The 20837-nt window shown below is 41.2% G+C and overlaps 1 protein-coding gene across 4 annotated transcripts in view; it reads left to right on the top strand.

Moving 5' to 3' along the window:
• GRIN2A (glutamate ionotropic receptor NMDA type subunit 2A) overlaps nucleotides 1-20837 on the top strand; it is a 165243-nt gene that overhangs the window by 94019 nt on the left and 50387 nt on the right. For all 4 annotated transcript variants that reach the window (XM_088174458.1, XM_088174459.1, XM_088174460.1 and 1 more), the window contains 4 exons: nucleotides 7580-7694; nucleotides 17191-17396; nucleotides 19155-19323; nucleotides 19433-19586. In XM_088174458.1, coding sequence (XP_088030584.1) covers nucleotides 7580-7694; nucleotides 17191-17396; nucleotides 19155-19323; nucleotides 19433-19586 — 644 coding nt within the window. The remainder of the gene's footprint in view (nucleotides 1-7579; nucleotides 7695-17190; nucleotides 17397-19154; nucleotides 19324-19432; nucleotides 19587-20837) is intronic.

The following is a 20837-nucleotide window of genomic DNA, read 5'->3' on the forward strand; positions in this document are numbered from 1 at the left end:
CTCATCACTAAATTGTACTTTTTTTTACTTTACATGACAAATAATGCCTAAATCGTGGTTTTATTGGGAAGTGGAATCTTCACAGTTTCAGATCCCACATAGTTTCATATTGTAAATTACAAGATAAATGTGTATATGTTATATTAAGAAACTAGCCTGAAGAAAAGGTTTTGGAGCATGTTCCCAATGAAAAGGGCTAAAGTAACTGTAAATAGCTCATGGGATCTGCTGTGCTCTGCCCCCTGTCCATCTGGGAATCAGTGCTGGAGAAGTAGGGTAGAACAAGAGGACTCTGCTGCAAACTCAGAAGCAGAGAACTCAGTGGAAGTCAGGGAAGAGGCTGTGTAAGGGGATACCTGAGCAAAACAAAGCTCAAAATAGAGAAAAATCCCAAGATTTTTAAGCTCCATCTATTGTAATGGCAGTCTAATTCAGCTTTAAACCCAGTATAGCATTCTGAGGCTATGCTATAATAGTTAATTTGCTTGTAAATGGAAGTTAGTAATGCTTTATGTGTGACTTCCCACATCTAAATAGCAATCTTATCTGTTTGTGAAGAAATTCTATGTAAAGAAAGCCATGAAGTAAAAACTCCTCCTACCTCTTTCTCAAATCCTTTGAGTATTAAATTGATTTGAAGATATATTTGTTTTGAAGCACACAATTTATCTTTCCTCCATCATTGCAATTCTAAGACACTTTTATTGGCTTCCTAGACCCAGAAGAAAACCAGATTTGCTTTAGTTTTTGAAATTATCTGATCAATGTTCATTTCTGGTACACATGGGAAAGCCAGTTTTTCCCTATGAATAAAAGATTTATAATAAAATATGGGGCTCATTTTCAATGCATTAAAAACATAGATATATATGTATATTCGTATCTGCATTGATTCAGATCATCTTTTTCTATCTAAGACCCAGACCTCCCAAGGCAGAAAACCATTATTGTGTGAAATAGTGGCAGAGCAGGATAAATAGAATTAGCACCTCATTAATGCCAAGTCAGTTGAACAAACTCTTGTTCTCTCTGAAAAAAGGAAAACACAGAAACAACAAACAGCAAAACACAATAACCCTGCCACTCATGGAAAATGCTGCTGCTTTGTGCATTGAAATGGTGCTGCTTTGTTTACAAGAATACTCATGGTGTGTATGAAAGTCATGACCCTGGGAAAAACATTTCACTGCAACACTTCCAACCACGCTGATCCTTACAGGGATGGGTGAGGATGGTAAAGCTGTTGCCATTATCCTGAAAAGCAGAAAGCTGTGTCTGTCCATAGGTAGTCAGGTGTTTGCCATTTGGTGCTGACATTTAGTGAGATTATGTTCTGAAATACAGACAAGCTGTAGGCAGGATTTAGAGACCCATCCTTCAGCAGTGAAAGTGTAGGTCCAGAGAGTCTCCTACCCTTCCCAAGCACAATTTCCTTTATTTGTCATCAGTGAACCAGGAGCAGGGGCCAGGGACATGGCCATAGGGCCAGGGACAAAAGCTTAGTTGTCCTTGCTGTGCTGCTGTTGTCCTTCAGCACAGCACATTCTTCAGAGGGACAGGGTTTGCTGTCCCCCTTGTCCTGAGAGTCATTCACCAAGTTCAATATTTTGAGTCCAGCTTTTAGCATGGCAGATAAATTTACCTCCTTTGGGCAAAATCTGGGATTAAAGGGACACAATGGTTTGATGAATAATCCAGTAAATCTGTTTAATCTTCTCCCGTATACAGATGAACAGCCAATTTTTAGAGGATTTGTTCATTTAAGTCAGAAGACTCGGGAACAATAGGTATCATCTTCTTTATTGGATGATTGAAAGTGCATAAATATTTAACTAGTTAGATATGAGTCTAAAGCAAAACAAAACTTCACAGGCAACAAAGAATGGGTTGTGTAGGGGAACACTGCCCCAGAGACCCCAGTATGGTGCTGGTTTACTGAAAAAGTGATTCAAGAAATTATTGAAGACCTGTATCAGAATTTTCTCCCTGGGTAGGTCAGTTTAGGAAGCAGAAAGGACCAAATAGTTACTGGATTAGAACATTACCTTGTTATTGTGATAATGAAAATAATTTAAACCAAGAGAACAAGCATAGCCTCTGGCAGTTGAGTGGAGCCTGCCTTAGGGGCTGAAAGCTGGGCTCAACAATCAGCATATCAGTGAATGTTCTTGGAGATGGAGCTCTTGCATCTCCCTTGCAGAAAGCCAGGCACATAAGGGGAAGAGTTTGGGATGCTTCTGAGGTGGTGCAGCAATATGTGATCAAATTAGGGCTTTTTTTGAATTGTTGATGCTAAAATAACAACATTAACATGCTAAACCTTCTGGTGTTTAGTTACATTCATCTGTGGTGCATCCCAGAGAGTTGAGCCCTTTCTACCTTTGCTCCCTCTCTTTGCCCCCTTTCAGAAGGGCTCCCCAAGAGTTTTGTTGTCTGCAGAACTGGGGCAAGATGACTTTTCCTGAGCCAGTGGCAGTGAATGCTTTAAGGAGCAGCTGGCAGGAGGTGCCAGAAGCTGGCATGCAGCTCTTTTTGCACAGCCACTGAACAGATCACTCCCAAAGTTTTACTCATCGGGGCTGGCTCCAGCCTAGGGAGACACAGCTCTAAAGCAGGAACCCTCGTGGGGGAGTGAGGGCTGGGAGGGGGAGGAGGAGGATGCACAAAGAGGAAGAAATGACTCTGCATCACTGCAAAGGATCTGAATTTAGAAAAAAAAGTCCTACATAGCCCAAGATATAGAACTGACTCAAAAAATGCATCAGTACCTTGTTTAATAGTGCTCTATTGCAGACCTATTTCTATATAATCTATATTTCTGTTTCAGAGCACACATTATATAGTCTACATTAAGCATTTTTAAAATTTAATTTTACAGAGGAAATCTGTTTCTTTATGATAAATAATGTGTCTTGGGATGTCTACTGATAAGCATCATTCAAATGTCATGGTTGAATCATAGTAAGGAAGTTCAGCAGTTCAGAGCCTCAACAGGATAGAGAAGAAAAGACAAAATTTGGATTCACTCCTGCTTTTTTCTGTATGAGGCTGAGTGAATGCCAAGCAGAGATAGGTTGGCTGTCTAGGTTATTAAAATGATTAGGTTTCTAGTGTTTGCAGGAAAGAGAAATATCACCAGATAACATGTTGGTTTTGAGGCATTTGATCTGCTTTAAATCTCAGTTTGGAAATTCCTTCTTTGAGAGAGAAGAGGGAGAGATTCTCTTATGCAACATGGATTTCCCCAAGTCTCTGCTGCTTCTCTTCATTGCCTGCAGTTGTCAGAGATTTGAAATGCTGCCCCATGGTGAAGAAGACACTAAATAAAAAATGATAGTCCCTGATGATGGCACCTGGGGAGTTTATCAAGTTTGATTATCTCATCTGAGGGCAGGAAATGTAGATCTGAGCTCATGGCAGAGAGGACTCCCCTGGTCTTTCTGCTCCCTGCAGCTGTCAGGCCCTGTGCTTTGTTTTACAGGTCTAGGGATTCTCTCCTTAGGAGGTAGCTTAGAAGTGTCACATTTTCATTAATGCCTCTGCCTTACCCATTCTATTTTTCCCAGCTGCTGGTGTGTTTGGGAGCAGCATTCTAGGTGAGTTTCACACTAATTAGAAACAAGCCTGTTATTGCAGAGCTGATTGTGTTCCTGAGCCTGAGCAGTCCTGGAGGGTCCTGTGGGACACAGGTGGGTGGGCAGGAGAGTGTCCATGCTGAGGAGATGAATTGTTGTGAGGACACTGCTCCCTGGCATCCCAGAAAGAGCAGGTGGAGGGTGCTGAGGCTCCTCAGGTGGCATCACACCTGCTTCTGTGTCATGGGATTGCTCTGCTGTGCTTCCATTCTGTCCTTGTCGACTTTCTCACGTCACCCTGAGAAGTTCTTGAAACCAGTGTTAGGGTTGATCTTTGTTTGGAACAAAGTGACCTTAATAATTTGCCTAAGGCTGTGGTTTTTTCCTTAAAATAATGCCCAACACAGAAGCCTTCTTGGATTTGCTCTCAAATCCTTGGATCTGTTAGGAGAACACTTGTGTATCTTGCATAGGCAAATATATGGTAAACCTCAAAAGAAATGCCATAGCCTGCAAACACGTTTGCTTTTAATACAGTAGAGGTAGAAAATCTCAAAGGTTCTGCTCCAAGATTTTAAGTGTTCTCATCCAGTGTAGGAAATCCTTAACAAACACCTCATGGACAAGGAAGTCCATGTGTCCTGTGAGGAGTCTGGCCAGAAAGGTGCCTCAGTGTCAGAATATTGTATCCAAGCAAATGGTGTTCTGAAAACAGCTCTGGTCCCTTTGGCAAAGTCTTCAGCCATTTGTTAATGGAATTAGAGTCAATGAAGTTGTGATACTGTAGTTATGTGGTAAGAAAACCCAGCTTTTTCAGTATCTTCTGGCTTTCTGGATAAAGTTAGAATTTTGACAGGGAAAAATATTGCAGTTTTGGCATTAGTCTGAAGCTCTGTGTGAACTACTTGATCTTTGTGATTTATAAAAATAAAGTTAGAAACCTTGAGAGAAGTTTGTAACATGGGTGCTTCAAAGGCTTGCTGTGAATACGACAGCAGAAGTGTTCTGCTGTGATGTTCCAACACTCTCGGTTTTGTTGGGGATGGTGACAAGCAAAAAAGAATTGTGTAAGTGTTTAAAAGTGTTTTTAAATACATAGTTAAGGTTTGGTTCTTTGCATGGTAAAAAGCCTGTTTTGGATTCGATGTGAGACTAGCTTAACTTCTGTCAGAAAACAGGTGCCATTTTGATGTTTGTATCACCTGGGGAACCCTACAAATTTCAGTTTGCAAAAGTTAATTAAGATTTCAGTGTCATAATACCATCACAAGGCTTTGTGCTATCGTGTCTTTGCAAAGGCTATGGCATTAATGAGGAATGAAAAAAGATTAACTACAAATCCAAGGTGTGTTGCTAATTGCCCCCTCAAAGTACCGAGTTCAAATAACTAAACACCTCATTTAGTTACAAACAGGAATTTGCATTTCCAAAGCTACTTCAGAAATATATTTTATCCAGTTCAGAAGCCAAAGACCTCTTGCACAGAATTAACCTTGGATAAACTTAAAACTCTATAAGAATAACATAATATAAATTCTTCACAGCATTATTCCAAACCAGGAACAGACAAGCACTTGGTTATTTTTTGTAGGACAAGCAGTTTGGGATCATGGCCAGTAAAAGCAGAGCAGGACTTCTGTCCTTTGCAGAGGAAAAATGACAATTCGAAAGCGAGTGTGGGTTGTCAGCACTGATTTCTGGAGAACAAGGGCAGCTGATGAATTTTGTACAGAAGAATGTGCTTGGGGAAACAAGAATCCCTTTGAAGTTCTTTTTTATTGCTGCAGTGTGAGAATCTGGGGTAGCTCAGAGTGCGTCACTCGTGGGTAACTTTTTATCAGGATCAGAGAATACAATTTTAAGAGACTTTTCAGATTAGGAATTTTTTTATTTTTTAAAGAAAACCCTTTCAAAATATGTTTCTTTACTTAATAGCTGGTAAATTCACATGACTAAAAAATATACACTGAGTTCAATTTTTCACTTTACAGTTGTGGTTCATATTAGTCTTTTTGGAACACTTGGGCTTCAGCACTGCACTTTGTGATGGCCCTTGACTAGTTTCCAGGCTAGGACATTTGCATATTAATCCCCAAATATGGTGAGCAGTGTTTGAAATCGGGGGTGGTGATCCCACTGAACTCCATTAAGGAAGAGCTCAACTCCAGTCCAATCACCATTTTCTGTGTGGTTAAAACCCAAGTGAGTACAAAAGCCTGATGGAGTACAGGGTGTGTGTTTGGGTCCAGCCCTGAGGAGGGGACACAACGAAGCTTCCCTGAAATGAGGTGATTTCTGCCTGGCCTTGTCAGGTGATGTATTCATTTTTGAGGGTGTTACCTCCTGGGTGTGAACTGGGAGAGGGTGCAGAAGTGCAAATGCAAGTATTGCCTGTTTTCACAGCATATCCTTGATTTCCTTTTGCCCTCACTTCCCTGGGTCACGGTGGTTTTCAGCACTGAGTGAATGTTACCTTACACGTGTGCACAAGTAAATCCTATTTGGTGGTTTGCTGCCTCTCAAGGTGGCAATGAAGCTTCTTGTTCCCAGCCAAGATCTTTCACTGTTGGATGAAAAATGGAATATATGGGAAATGAGTTCAACTGAACAGCAAAGTTCTGTCAAGGGGAAAATTTTCACCCTGGAAGTCTGTCATGAAATGTGAGTTATTACCATGGGTGAATTTACAAATTGCTGTCAAACTGCTGCTGAATGATGTTAATATGGCTGTTCAGGGTAGTGCACATTTATTTATTAACAGTTATGGTATAATGCCATTATTTCTTCTGGGTCTATGTATGTTTATTTAGTGTGCTTCTGCTGCTGGGATTTTCAGGCAGCTAAGTCAATACAAAGCCTTCTCCTTTGAATCTGAAGCTGTGGAATTTTGTCTATATCACATTCCCCAGGAGATCATGCTGCTACTACTGCTAGTAAAGCCAGCCATAACAACCAACCAACTAACCAAAAAAAAAAAAAACCCTCCAAACCCATAGAAACATATAAAACAGTATCAGTTTCTTGTGGGTAAAACACTACAGGTAATGTATGAAGAATAGTAAATTTCTGCCCTTCAGAACAGATCTCTGGGATGGACATCTGCACTTCTGTCTGCATCAGTCTTGGGCTGAATTTTTTTCAGTTAAATACACGAGAATTCAGAGCAATTAAATGTGAATAACTTCAGACCACAGTGATGAGCTGGGGGGTGTATTGTCTTGTTCCCAAGATTTTGAATTGCACTTTACTGTGGGATAGCCCCACACTAACAGTGTGGAGCTTTGATTTTTTCCAACAAAATTTTTAAATTTTTCATTCTTTTGTATTTTAGTTTTTGTCCCTCTATTTTTTTCTCCTATTCAAAATACTAATTAATTCATATATCTTTTGAAAACCATTGACAATTAAACTAAATACAAAAGAATAAAAACATAAATCCTTTTTCTTTTGAAATTACTGAACTGAATATTTACCAACACCTTCAAAGCTTTCATGTCTGGTTTTGGCATTAGTGAAATTTATCCTTGAGTCACAACAACACTCTGTAGCTACAGTTTTGGGAAGAACTGGAGGACTCCTGCAGGTTTGAACAGGGGAAGACAGATCAGATGCACTTTGCTCTGAGTATTCCTCAGTGACACCATAGTACAGTGTTACACACAGAGGTGCTGTGGGTTTGTTTAAAATGCTCCTGAAAAACTGGGGAGGTTGTGCAAAGTGCCAGAAAAATTATTAGGAAAAAAAATATTAGGGAGGGGAGAGATTAATCATGTATAATGTGGAAACTGTTAAAAAATGATGTCTGCATTATAATTCATACCTCAACAATATTTTGCTTTGTCTTGGGCTATGAACTGCCTGGAGATGCCCACGCTGCAAGCACAGGCTCCCCACAGCAGTGGCAGGGCTTGGAGCATGGATTTAATCCGTGCTTCTGGTGGCTGCTCATTAACTGCTGGACAGCCCATTAATTCTTCAATGAACTTTTCTTCCTTGCCTTCCAGGTTTATGATGAATGTGACGTGGGAAGGCAGAGATTTGTCCTTCACAGCGGATGGTTACCAGGCGCACCCCAGGCTGGTGGTGATCGTGCTGAACAACGAGCGGCAGTGGGAAAAGGTGAGCGCTGCCCTGGGCAGGGGTGGCACAGCTGCGATGGCACAGCTGTAATGGCACAGTTATGATGGCACAGCTGTGATGGCACAGCTGCGATGGCACAGCTGGGATGGCACAGCTGGGATGGCACAGCTGAGATGGCACAGCTGAGATGGCACAGCTGCGATGGCATAGCTGCGATGGCACAGCTGCGATGGCACAGCTGCGATGGCACAGCTGAGATGGCACAGCTGTGATGGCACAGTTATGATGGCACAGCTATGATGGCACAGCAGCGATGGCACAGCTGTGATGGCACAGCTGCGATGGCACAGCTGCGATGGCACAGCTGAGATGGCACAGCTGTGATGGCACAGTTATGATGGCACAGCTATGATGGCACAGCTGTGATGGCACAGCTGTAATGGCACAGCTGTAATGGCACAGTTATGATGGCACAGCTGTAATGGCACAGCTGAGATGGCACAGCTGCGATGGCACAGCTGCGATGGCACAGCTGAGATGGCACAGCTGTAATGGCACAGCTATGATGGCACAGCTGCAATGGCACAGCTGCGATGGCACAGCTGCGATGGCACAGCTGAGATGGCACAGCTGTGATGGCACAGTTATGATGGCACAGCTATGATGGCACAGCTGTGATGGCACAGCTGTAATGGCACAGCTGTAATGGCACAGTTATGATGGCACAGCTGTAATGGCACAGCTGAGATGGCACAGCTGCGATGGCACAGCTGAGATGGCACAGCTGTAATGGCACAGCTATGATGGCACAGCTGAGATGGCACAGCTGCGATGGCACAGCTGCGATGGCACAGCTGTGATGGCACAGCAGCGATGGCACAGCTATGATGGCACAGCTGTGATGGCACAGCTGAGATGGCACAGCTGTGATTGCACAGCTATGATGGCACAGCTGAGATGGCACAGCTGTGATGGCACAGCTGAGATGGCACAGCTGTGATTGCACAGCTATGATGGCACAGCTGAGATGGCACAGCTGTGATGGCACAGCTCCGTGCCCCTGCTCCAGCAGCTGTGCCTCAGCACACCACACAACCTGCCACGGCCCGGAGTGTACCCCATGGCTTTCGACAGAGCCACGTGGATTTCAGATTGCTATGAAATGCACCCTGCATTGCCAGTTCTTAAAATTTAGTAAAGTAGAAAGGATAACAGAGAAAATCTCCAAAAGCTTGGTCCTCAGCTACTTGAATTTGTATGGATTTTTACATCTTGACGATTCTAATATTTTTATTTGCTTGATTTTGTGGTTTTTGATAGATTTTATGGTGAAAGCATGCTTTAAAAAAACCCAAACAACTGTGAGGTTCCTGTTGGATTGGAGAACAATCCTTTCAATGTTTGCCTAAAAAATTCAGAAGTTTTACTAGTACAGGTAGACAAGTGATCTGTAGAGTAGACATGCACTTCTATATAAACTAGAAGGAAAAATACCTTAACATCAATGTTAATCATATATGCAAGTAATAAATGAAAAAGATTATCACAAGCATCTTTTCTTTAAAATTCCAGTCTCACTCAGCCTGTGATTGTTTTGGCTCTGAGCTTTGTAGGCTGTGGCCCTGTGTTTTAAAAACTTGTTTTAAGAAACTGTTTTTAATATAAGACAGTAGGAAAACACACATCTATATCATCCATCAGTTTTATTTTAAATTCATGAAACATGATTCTGCACTATCTAAATTGCTGCTGAAATTTATGAATTCGTTTTGTTATAGTTTTAAAAACCCATTAAATCAACTTAAAAATCCAGTTTATAAGAATACAAGACTCTTCATGATGATGAATAATAATGACAAAATCAGAATTACTGAAGGACATCTCAATAAATATGCTCGTCATGCAGAAACACAGAGAGTAGTCCTAGATTATGCTGTGTATTTCTTTATGTTCATTTGATGCAAATTTAATTCTCTGGATAAATTTAATCCTCTCCAAATGTGTCAATCTGAATCTTTGGAGGAATCATTTGCTCACTGTTATGAAAATTTCTTACCCTATTTTAAAATTCTTCAACAGTCTGCATATCATATATAATGTTCTGGAAAAAATATTATACTGCTTGGGGAATATTATAAGTATGAGGTGCCAAAGGAAGAAAATGCTCAAAAAGGCAGCCAACAACACTTATGTTAAAATAATTTCATACATTTTGTACCTTGAAACTTCTCTAAAGAGACCATTCAAAGGACAAGGAGAGATGGGTTTGAGGTTTTTGAAACTGAGTTAACAGCAGCAAAGAAATACTGGATATCTGAACCAACATTATTTCCAAGAAATAGGTGAAGCCTGTTTCAGCCTTGCAGTGAGTGCCCTGTCAGAGGCTGAAGGTTTGGGGCAGGCTGTGCTGTGCCCATGGCTCTGGCAGCAGTGCCCACTCCCCCTGCAGCACTGGGCTGGGGGCTCCCTGGGGGCTGATCCTTTGTCCCTGCACAGTTTTCCAGCTGGCAAATCCCTTCCTGCTCCTTGTCAGGTGTCAGGGGCTTCCAGGAGGAAGGACAGGGATGGCTGGATGTGATGGTGTGGCCCCTGCTGCTGGCAGGGCAGCTCTGGTGGCTGCTGCTCAGCACTGGGCTGTGGAAGGGGACCAGGTTAAATCAGGAATTATGTCAGAGGGGAGAAGTGAAAGGCAGCCAAGAACGCTCTGTCACCACCAGACTTTTCTCCCGGCCACAGGCTGATCCCTGCCTCTGTGGATGAGGACAGATAAACTGAGTAATCAATTATCCTGGCAAGCTGGCCATAGCTGTCGGCTGTGTGGGCACACCCCACATCTTTTCAGCAGTGTCACCACGGCTTCAGCTCCACTGACTTGGAGATTGAGAAGGCCCTTTCCTTCCACATGGTTTATTTGAGCAGCTCTCTAGTGTTGGCTCAATGTTCTCTCCAAGTTGCATGTTTTACCTCATATCTCTTAGGCAATTTCTTTCCTCTTGTTCCTTTCTCCTTGAGCTGTTTTGCTCAATTTCAAAACTGTCAGAGTTACTCATCTGAGATCTAACATTTGTTGCTCTGAGTTTCCAGACAGGCACATGCTTCTCCTTTCTCTTACAGTGTAGCAGGCAGTATCACAGAATGGTTTTACTGAAGTTTTGTTGAATATCCTCAATCCTATATGGAAAAAATCAAGTCTAAGTATCTAATTAAATAATTTACTCATGTGAGAAAATGACAATGCAACAGCCTGCTAATCCTCATAGTGTAACTAATGTACATACTACAAGTAGCTATTTTATTATTTATGTAGAAAGAGTAATTGTGATTTATGTGAAGATTTTTTTATCTGGTATTCTTCCGAAAATTCAAGACTTATTATTAAAACCAGTTTTTCTTTGGTTTTAATCTGATTTTATTCAAATACAATTTTTCCTTGGTTTCAGAATTGATATACTTCACTGAAAGCTTTCAGTTATAGAGAAGCCGTTCAACAATAGCTGGAGAGCATACATCTCACCCCTTGGAAAATAAGTTATTTTTTCTTTACCACACTTTGAGGTGGTAACTTCACATGTAAATGGGGTTCACTGAGGGGTTTGTCCCATATCAGATGCTGAAGAAAGCTATTTACATAGTAATAGTTTGAAGAGTGTAAATGACTTTTTGGGCATGTTTCACAGGCATCCAGCAAGATATTTTGACAGATCCTAAAGCAGCTACTCAAACTTCTGACACCAACATTCATATTCTTGCTGCTGATCTTGACAGGCAAAGGGGATGCTGTTCTCAGGCAAGAGATTTTTAAGAAGACAAGCTTAATGTGCTTGTTAAAGTGAAACTTGAAAAATTTACCAGAGTTAACAGTGTTGCCCAAATATCACCAAAGCAGGATCACTGTGCTAGTGCTCAGCAACCCTCAGGGGTTCAGCAGCCCCAGCTGCAGCTGCAGTGAGTTGAGGTGGGACCTGCATGACTCACCTGGCCCATCAAATTCACTGAGCCACCAACTTCACTGTCTGTTAGTCTGGCTTTTTTCTTTTTTTTTTTAATGTATTTTTTAATGTGGAAATAAACCAAATCAATCCAATATTAAAATCATATACTAGAATATGATTAGCAGTGGCAAAAGTCGGTGGTTTAATTAGCACTGTGTATCACATATTTTAAGTGAGGTGGGGAAGACTGTATTTAATGATGGGTGTGTTCCATATGTAAAGATAAGTTCCAGGGTAAAAACAATTTTTACTGATGCTTCAGGTAGATACAGATAAAATTATCATGATGGTCTGTATTCTCAGTGAATTTGTGTGCTACATGGCACAATTGCTAAGTAAACACCACTGCAAGAACTATTACATCCAGGTTTATTCTAAACAGATCCTGCCATCTTTAACTTTCTACTAATGCAGGATTTAATGCAGAACTTGATTTTTCTCTGATTAAGTAGCATATGCCTGGTTTACAAGCTCTGTGTGGGGTTGTACACATTTGTATCTAAGTAGGAAGGAGTGGGCAGAGGGTGTGTGATTCCTGCCTGGAATAAATGAGCCAAGGTCTTCATGGAGAGCTCCATCTGGCTCCCAACATCCACCGTCACGTAGCCCAGGGGAGACAGCTCCTGAATCTGACTGTGGAGCTGCCTTCACTGGGCAGGAGCTGAGAAACCCCACTCGGGCAGATTTCTGACAGTGCTTTATGTCACAGTTCTTTGGGGATAAAAAAATCAGTGAGGTTCTCCATGGTAATTTATTGTGAAATCTTGATTGATTTGAGCAAGGGTGATGACAGTGGAGGGATCCTCATGTCTCATGATAGATGTTCCCTAACACTTGTGAAGAGATGCAGATATTTGAACTAGAACAGATGAAATTGCCTGAGCTAATCATCTATTTGCTGGGTATCTTTTGTCAGTAGCTGTGTGTCGTAATGTGATATATTCTTTTTGCCCTCAGCAGAAGCAGCAGCGTGCTCTTTAACATCTGTTGGGTTGTCATTCCCTGTATCCCATCCTTGTTGTTTTGTGTATTTAGTCTTCCTATAAATATGCCTATCCTGACACTTAGAGTCAGCTGAAAATTGCATATTGTTTCTGTATCAGTGAGCTTCTGCCTAGCCTAAAGGCCTTTCCTTTGACCTTTACTCTGCTGAGTTGTTGAATTGCACCAACTATTATGCAGCATTTCTTAAATCATGTATTCCCAAGGAGGATCCCACCTCTTTGCTGCTGTAAAGGAATCAGAACTCCCATGGAAAGCAGAGGTGGTGTGCTTTGCCTCTGTTCTTCATACCTATATATTAGAGAGCACGAAGGCTTTCAGGGCAGCTCTCCCTCTCTGAAGATAAAGGTCTGTCTGGGCATTCTGGAGAGCTTCCCTCTCCAGAGGTCTTCACTGAGTGCAGAGGTGACAAAAAAAATCCTCCCCCATTGGGAGGTGGAGGAAGGAGCTGTCAATGTGTTCAGGTCTCTTCCTTTCCAATGATGTAATCAACTCTTGAAGTGGCTTCTCTGGCACGGGTCTGACCTCTGGCACTGCACAGACTTATCTGGGATGTTGCCCAGAGCCAAAACTGTACCCTGAGGATTTGATGAGTGCTAATTAATAATTCCATATTGGAAAATGAGGCTGCAGGAGGTGGTAGCTTTTCTTTCTCCTCCTGTTTGTTTGTAATCTCTCTGGGTCCTGTGTTTTCCTTGGAGCCCTGCTGGTCACAGGACTGGTCCTTCCTGATGGCGTCAGCAGCAGCCATGAGGGAAGAGCAGGACATTTGCATTCCCCATATGAGATTTTGCAGCAAATTTTGGAAACTTCAAAGTCTTTGAATGCATGTCTTCAAACCATTCAGGACTGTAAACCACTTCTTGTTAATAAGACATGGAACTGCTCACATCGTATTTTGTCATTTAAATTTAGAGTCCCATTGGGAAATATGGACCTTCAGAAACATAAAAGTGGCACAAAGGTTGGCAGCAGAAGGTGTGCAGCAGATGCTGTGTCTGGAGGAAGGGTTTTGCTCTTCTGCTTTGTTCTGCAGCTGTTCTTGCTGACCTGACAAACTCTATTTTATCTTTTTAGTTATTGATTTAAAGCTTGCCATAGTAGCTCTTCCTTCAAAGTGGAGAAGTGTAATGAAAAACAAGTAGTAAATAGTTTTTCAATAAAGCAAGATAGGCTAGATTTTGTATTTGCTCAGCACTGTTTTCTTAACTGGGATGTTAAATATGTTTTGCAATGTATGTGTGTTAAATGTAAAAGGAACATCCCTGAAAATCTTTCTCTTTTGAAAGGTTTGGCTGGGTAGTCCTGGGAGTGCATTTAGTATCCATGTTGTCATGTAACATTTTTTCTTACAAAGGAATGATGAGTGTGTGCTGTGTACAGCTCCCATCTGCTGGGAGGAGGGTGACAGGACCGAGGTATTTGTTTGTTTTTGGTGAGATATGCTGCTGTGACAGACTCTTTCTGTGCCAACACTGGCACACAGGGAAGCTCTGCTCAGGATCTGGCCTTACTCTTTTTCTGTGGTTCGATGGCCTCTGTGAGGGTGTGTGAGCAGGACTGTGTCAATCATCCTTACATTGTTTAGAGACTTCTTTAGGATGCAGCTGGAGGGGGACTCTGGGGTGCAGCAATGTGTAACTCTGCAGATCTCTGTCTGCCTTTGGCTGACACACAGAAACACACCAAATTCTTCATTATCCCTCTCCTTGGCTGCAGTCCTGCGAAGATAACGAGGCTTGGATGAAGTGGTCAAAGCACACGTGCCAGAGTCAGGTATGGGGTGCTTTAGGCACAGTGGATGAGATGAGATGAGCACCCTGTGACTGCTAACTCAGTCTGACTTCAAACAAGCTCTTCCACACTCTCAGCTATTTCCCCTTCCCTTCCTGCATCCTGTAGAGATTAAACTAAAGGGAATATTCCAGACTGAATGGGAAGTGGGAGAAAATAGCAAAGAATGTGCAAATTCAAAAGAAATACAATGTTTATATGTACCACTGCATATCTTTACTTGAAGATGAATTTTGCACCTACAATAGTGAACCAACAGTTTGATGCAGTGTTGGAACCTTATTTTTAATGTAATTTCCATTATTTTGGCTATAAATGAGGATTTCTATGGTTTGGGACACAGTCTGTCCCAAAAATGTTTCTATGCCCTTTTTCAAGTGAAGGCCTCCTTCTGTATTTCTCTGGGATCAATCCCATATTTCTTATCAGTATAACTAGGAATGAAAGAAAATTTTCAGAAGTCTCTGTATATTTTGTGGCATTTATACAGTAAATGTAAATGCATGCACTTTTTGACAGTTCTACAGCGGAACATGTCTGCATTTGTAGCATGTTAGCATGTTACCTGAGCTTGAATTTCTTTCAAAAAAATATTTGTTTTACAAATACATACTACTGTGTTTATTACCTCAACACAGTGGTTTCGTAGATGCAACTCTCAAAAGAAATTAGCATCTCCCCAGTCGAGATATTTAGATGTGTCTGGTTATATCCTCCTCAGAACAGTAAAATGGAGTTGCTCCCATTGAAGCAGAAAGAATATCAGAAATGATGATATCAGAATATCATCAGCTTTGGTGTTGGTCTTCTGTTAATTACACCAAAGCACTTGCTAGGTTCTTGATAGGACCAGGTGACCTCACTGGGGTGGTTCCTGTGATGCAGATGCTAGGGGTGGCTGGCACAGGGATGTGCACTGGGATCAGGAGTAGGTGGCACAGGGATGTGCCCTGGGATCAGGGGTGGCTGGCACAGGGATGTGCACTGGGATCAGGATCTGCCTTCTCCCAACATCCTGCACCAAGTGGTTTGGGAAGGCAGAGCTGCCCCTGCTGCACTCCTGACCCCACGAATGCCATCCCATTTCCTTCTTGATGCTTGGCATAGGCAGACAGTCGGGCACATTTTCCACTTCTGAAATCCCTCCTATTCCTTGGCACATTTGCTGTTTGTCTGAGGTCCTGGGCTGGCTGGAATCCTCCCCATTCCAGATGGTCACTTCCATGGTGTACTCAGGGCTGTGATGACACCGTGTAAGCTCACGTAAACCAGCACACTCTGCTGTCACTGCCACTACACACCATACCTTGACAATTAATCTGGATTATTTATAGAAACAATAGATTCTTTCCCTGTGTCTGAACTAGCTTTTCTCCTAAAGGCTTCATGTTTTGGTTAAATTTCATACTAGAAATGTATATACACAGTAATCATATATACAATTCCCATTGATTGAAGTGAGAATTCCTACTTCACTTGAGATATTTTGTACTTCCTAGTTTAAGTGAGTAGAGATTTGACATTTCTGCCTCCTACATTAAAGTTCAGTAAAACATCTTGACTTATAAATAGGATGGAAAGGAAACTGCAAAGGTCATGTGTTTATAGGCTTCCCTAAACAGAAATGGATATAAATTGTGTTCTTTGGGAATTTTTGTGATTAACTTTCAAGTTTTTAGAAGACAGAATATAGGTAACAATTAAAAAAAAAACCACTTTAAGGACCTAAGTCTCTTATTGTACTGTTAATTCCCACTATTTTCCTTGGAAAAGAAATATTTTAACAGTTCTATGGTTACGTTGTCATTTGTTTAGCTTAAACAACTCAAGAATTATTAAAATGCATTAGGTTATAAATTATGTGGATTGCTAGCTCATTTATATCATCTGTCATCAGATAAAACATGTAATTCGATTTCTGGATAGAAAGTAGTTAAACAATCTGAGGAGGAAAATATCAGACTCAAAAATATTTAAATCATAAACCTCCTTCTGGTGATCTGGAAATGGAAAGAAATGTGAGTTAATTTAGAAAGGATATTTTATAATAGTAAATAAGCTGGCAATTTTCATGTGCAGTGGGGTTTGCGTTCTTAAATGCACTCAACAGGCAGGATAAAACAGTTATTTCAAATGAGAGCTATTTCTAATGGAAATTCTTACTAAAATCGTGGTTTGGTCTGGCTCCAGTGGAAGCTTGGGCAAAGGCTTTTACAGTGGCTTTTCAGTGTATAAGAACAGAAGAGTCTTCTCTGGGGAAATGACATTGTCATATTTTGTTCATTGGTCTGATGTGTAGGTGTGAGTCTGCATTAGGGTTTTTGTTTGGGGTTTGTGGGGTTTGGTTGGTTGGTTCATTTTTTTTTTAAGTAATTTTTCATTACTTCAAATGGGCCCTGATTACAAACAGAGCATCTGGTTGTTGTTCTGGCTGAAATAGAAATGCTGAATGTCAAATTTCAGTGCATGTAACACCAGGTGATAGATTATGTTAACTGATGACATCCAGTCTGTATAAAACAGTTACCTATTAAAATAATGTTACCTTATTTGTATTTACCACTGTGCATTTTCTCATTTCACGCAATTACTAATAAATTTTAAAGTAATTTAAACAACAAAACCCCAGACCCAGTGTCCTGGCCATGTAACTCCCTGGACCTGTGTCCCAGCCCATTTAATATTGGCTGCCCTTTGTCAAAGAGCAGCAGGCAGCTCTCAGCAGCCTGTGGATCTTGGTCTTTCAGGTGGGGAAGTGGGAGAACAACTCCCTGAGCCTGAAGTACTCAGTGTGGCCCAGGTACAGCTCCTTCGCAGACAGCGACCCCGACGACAACCACCTGAGCATTGTCACCTTGGAGGAGGCTCCCTTTGTCATTGTTGAGGATGTGGATCCTCTCATGGAAAGCTGCCAAAAAAACACCGTGCCATGCCGGAAATTTGTCAAACTTAAGTGAGTAAATACACAGCATTCCCTTTTCTTTTCCTGACTGCAAAATACAGTCCTTTCTTTTCTCACTAATTCCTTCCTTCCTTCCTTCCTTCCTTCCTTCCTTCCTTCCTTCCTTCCTTCCTTCCTTCCTTCCTTCCTTCCTTCCTTCCTTCCTTCCTTCCTTCCTTCCTTCCTTCCTTCCTTCCTTCCTTCCTTCCTTCCTTCCTTCCTTCCTTCCTTCCTTCCTTCCTTCCTTCCTTCCTTCCTTCCTTCCTTCCTTCCTTCCTTCCTTCCTTCCTTCCTTCCTTCCTTCCTTCCTTCCTTCCTTCCTTCCTTCCTTCCTTCCTTCCTTCCTTCCTTCCTTCCTTCCTTCCTTCCTTCCTTCCTTCCTTCCTTCCTTCCTTCCTTCCTTCCTTCCTTCCTTCCTTCCTTCCTTCCTTCCTTCCTTCCTTCCCTCCCTCCCTCCCTCCCTCCTCCATAACTTTGCTATTCCTTCAGTATTTTGCTTCCTCTTTCTTTTTCCCTTTCCCACTTGCACATCCTCTTTTTTATAAAGTTGAGGGTTCCTGGTTATACATGTGTAAGTCACATTGAGTTATTAGCAAGATAGTAAGTTTATAGTAAATTCAAAGTCAAGGAGAATCAGCCCTTCTCAGTCACATGGAAGAAGATTGTGTTCCAAAATGAGACTGTTTTAATGAGTCCTCTTTGAATTGTTTCCAGTTATGTTGAGATAAGCCTGCTTTCATTAATCTGTAACAATCTGAAAATGTCTCCTAATGGAAATGGAAGTTTATGCTGAAATTTGGTGTAGAATAAACTAGTCCAGCATAAAATACTGCGACTTACCATCAAGAGAAAAGTCCTCTTCTTTCAGTGCTGCATAACTTTGGAGCAGTGATTAGGAATCAGTTTTGTAAGAGTTTCCACTGTACATTTGTCAGTTGTGTTTTACCTGCTCCATGCCTTGATCTGTGTATTTATGAATTGAATATAACAGGACTTTTACTGAGCAGGTCTGAGGGAATATGATGCATGTTTCTGAAGATTTCCACAAGCTGCTAAATGGTTGTGCACATGCTTCCTGAAGTCCAGAGAAATTTATTTTTTTTTACATAACTGTATTTAACTGTGTAAGTTCTAAACTAGTTTTATTTTAATTTCAAAATTCTTCTAAAGGCTGTAAGGTATTGCCTTGCCTCCTGAAGATGCTTATACTAAAAGGTTCTAGGGGTCACAAAATTAACATTTGAGAAAAAAAAAGACTTGCATCCTTGCACTTAAAGGCAGCCTGACGTTCACCTTCTCCAAGTGCAGGGAAAAGTGCACTTTGAGAAGATGCATCCATTTCCAGTGTGGTGAACTGCTGTGCCTCTTTACAGCTTACATGTTCTTTAATTACTAAATGACATGTAGTCTGATGTCTTGAGAGTAAAAGTAATAAAAATTTAATCTAATCCTAAGAGAGAGATTAGTAAGAGCAGGCTGTATGTCTTGATGGAGCAGTGCAGTGCATGAGGCTGGATCCTGGAGTAGAAGGATGTCATGTAAGGTGACAGTATCTCTGTGTCTCACCAAGCAACTCTGTTAAGATTAGCAGGAGCTGCAAACACCATATAGCTATAAAAGCATCCTGTGGGTTATTTTTCCCTTGATTCAGAAAAACATGGTCACTCACAAGACTGGCAAAATGTTGTTTCACAGTGTGTTGCATCTTGCTGTTGTGCTGCCTCTGTTTTTCCCAGCAGGAATAGTTATGTGTGTCTTCTCTGTTGACAGCAACAAAACTAACGAGGGAACTAATGTAAAGAAGTGCTGCAAAGGATTCTGCATCGATATCTTGAAGAAATTGTCTAAAACTGTCAAGTTCACATATGACCTGTACTTGGTGACGAATGGGAAGCATGGCAAAAAAGTCAACAACGTGTGGAACGGAATGATTGGTGAAGTAAGTTCTCTGTTAGTTCCCAAGTAGGAACCCAGTGATGTGTGGTGGAGCTGCTCTGGAGGAAGGAGGTGCTCTGTGCTGAGCTGTGCTGTGTTCTCCCTGTGATCAGGTGGTGTATCAGAGGGCAGTCATGGCTGTGGGCTCTCTCACCATCAATGAGGAGCGCTCCGAAGTCGTCGACTTTTCGGTGCCGTTCGTGGAGACTGGGATCAGTGTCATGGTGTCCCGGAGCAATGGCACAGTTTCACCATCTGCTTTTCTAGGTATGAGCTCCAACCCAGCCAGATAACCTCATTGCATTTCTGTAGAGTTTGGTAGATTTAACTGTGTGCTAAGATATGTAGTACATGAGCACATTTCTGTTAAGTTTTGAATTTTACATTAACAGATTTGTGCTGTGTTGATGTGCTGATCAACATGATCATTAACACATGGACACAGTGCTGTTGGTTTTGGATGCTGAAACTGAAAACCAATGACAGTGATTTCAATATGAAAAAGAATTCCCTAAAATCTTCAGTTAGGAAAATGACATCCTCAACTCTGCTTCCTTACAAACTAACTTATGCTTGTGTAGCCCATCAATTTGTTTAATATCTTTTTAATATTCACAAAATAATTGAAAAACCCATTGTAGAGTTGAAGAGCAACTTCCTTATCTTTAGATATAATTTAAAGCTGGTTTGGTAACAGCTAGCTCTGGCTTCTGAGCATCACAGTACTGCACTGGAGAGCTGATTGTTTTCCCCACTGATGCATCTGAACAGTGGAAACAGCAAAGAAATGAAAGGCTGGGCAGAGAGGAGGTGGGATATAAAGAAACAGACTCTGGGTTTCTTTTCTTGCATGCTTGTTGTTTCAGTGGTGCATTTCTTCCATCTTGCATGTTTCATTATTTCCCTCTCCTCTTTTAGTATTTTTAGTTTCTTTTAGTGTTTGGCCTGAATTTACCTGAAGCTGAAAAGAGAATGAGCCATCAGGTGGTTTAAAAGTGCCCAGAATGCTGTTATGTTCTTCATAATGTATTTGGGCCCACTATTTTTAAAGGTACCTTGTACTGGAATAGTGACAATAAAACCATTAAGTGGAAAAATAAAAAATCAATATATTCCAGATATCTTAGGGCACAGTTTAGAGTGTTCAAGTCCATTGGGTCAGCAGTGAGGGCAGTTCTAAATTGCAAAGTGGAAGTTCTTCAGTCCCCCTGAAGCTGCTCATAGAAATTGAGGAGAAGATTAGTGGTGTAGTATCAGATTCAAGCAGATAAATAATTGAATTTTCTTACACAAGAATCATTATTTAACCACAGAGCTTATTTTTCATGTCTGTTCCATAAAAGTACATTACAGAGATGATGCGAGTAAATATGACACAGTGAGTAATCAAATAATTTCCCAAATGTGGTGATACTTGAGTAGATTTAATTGATGTTTGATATGAATGAAAGACTTTAAAGTGAAATTGCAAGAAATTTTATTTGTAATGAAATACTCAGAGAGTATCTTTTAATTTCT

This window comes from Sturnus vulgaris, chromosome 16, assembly GCF_052056855.1.
Source record: "Sturnus vulgaris isolate bStuVul1 chromosome 16, bStuVul1.hap1, whole genome shotgun sequence".
Taxonomy (NCBI): Eukaryota; Metazoa; Chordata; class Aves; order Passeriformes; family Sturnidae; genus Sturnus; species Sturnus vulgaris.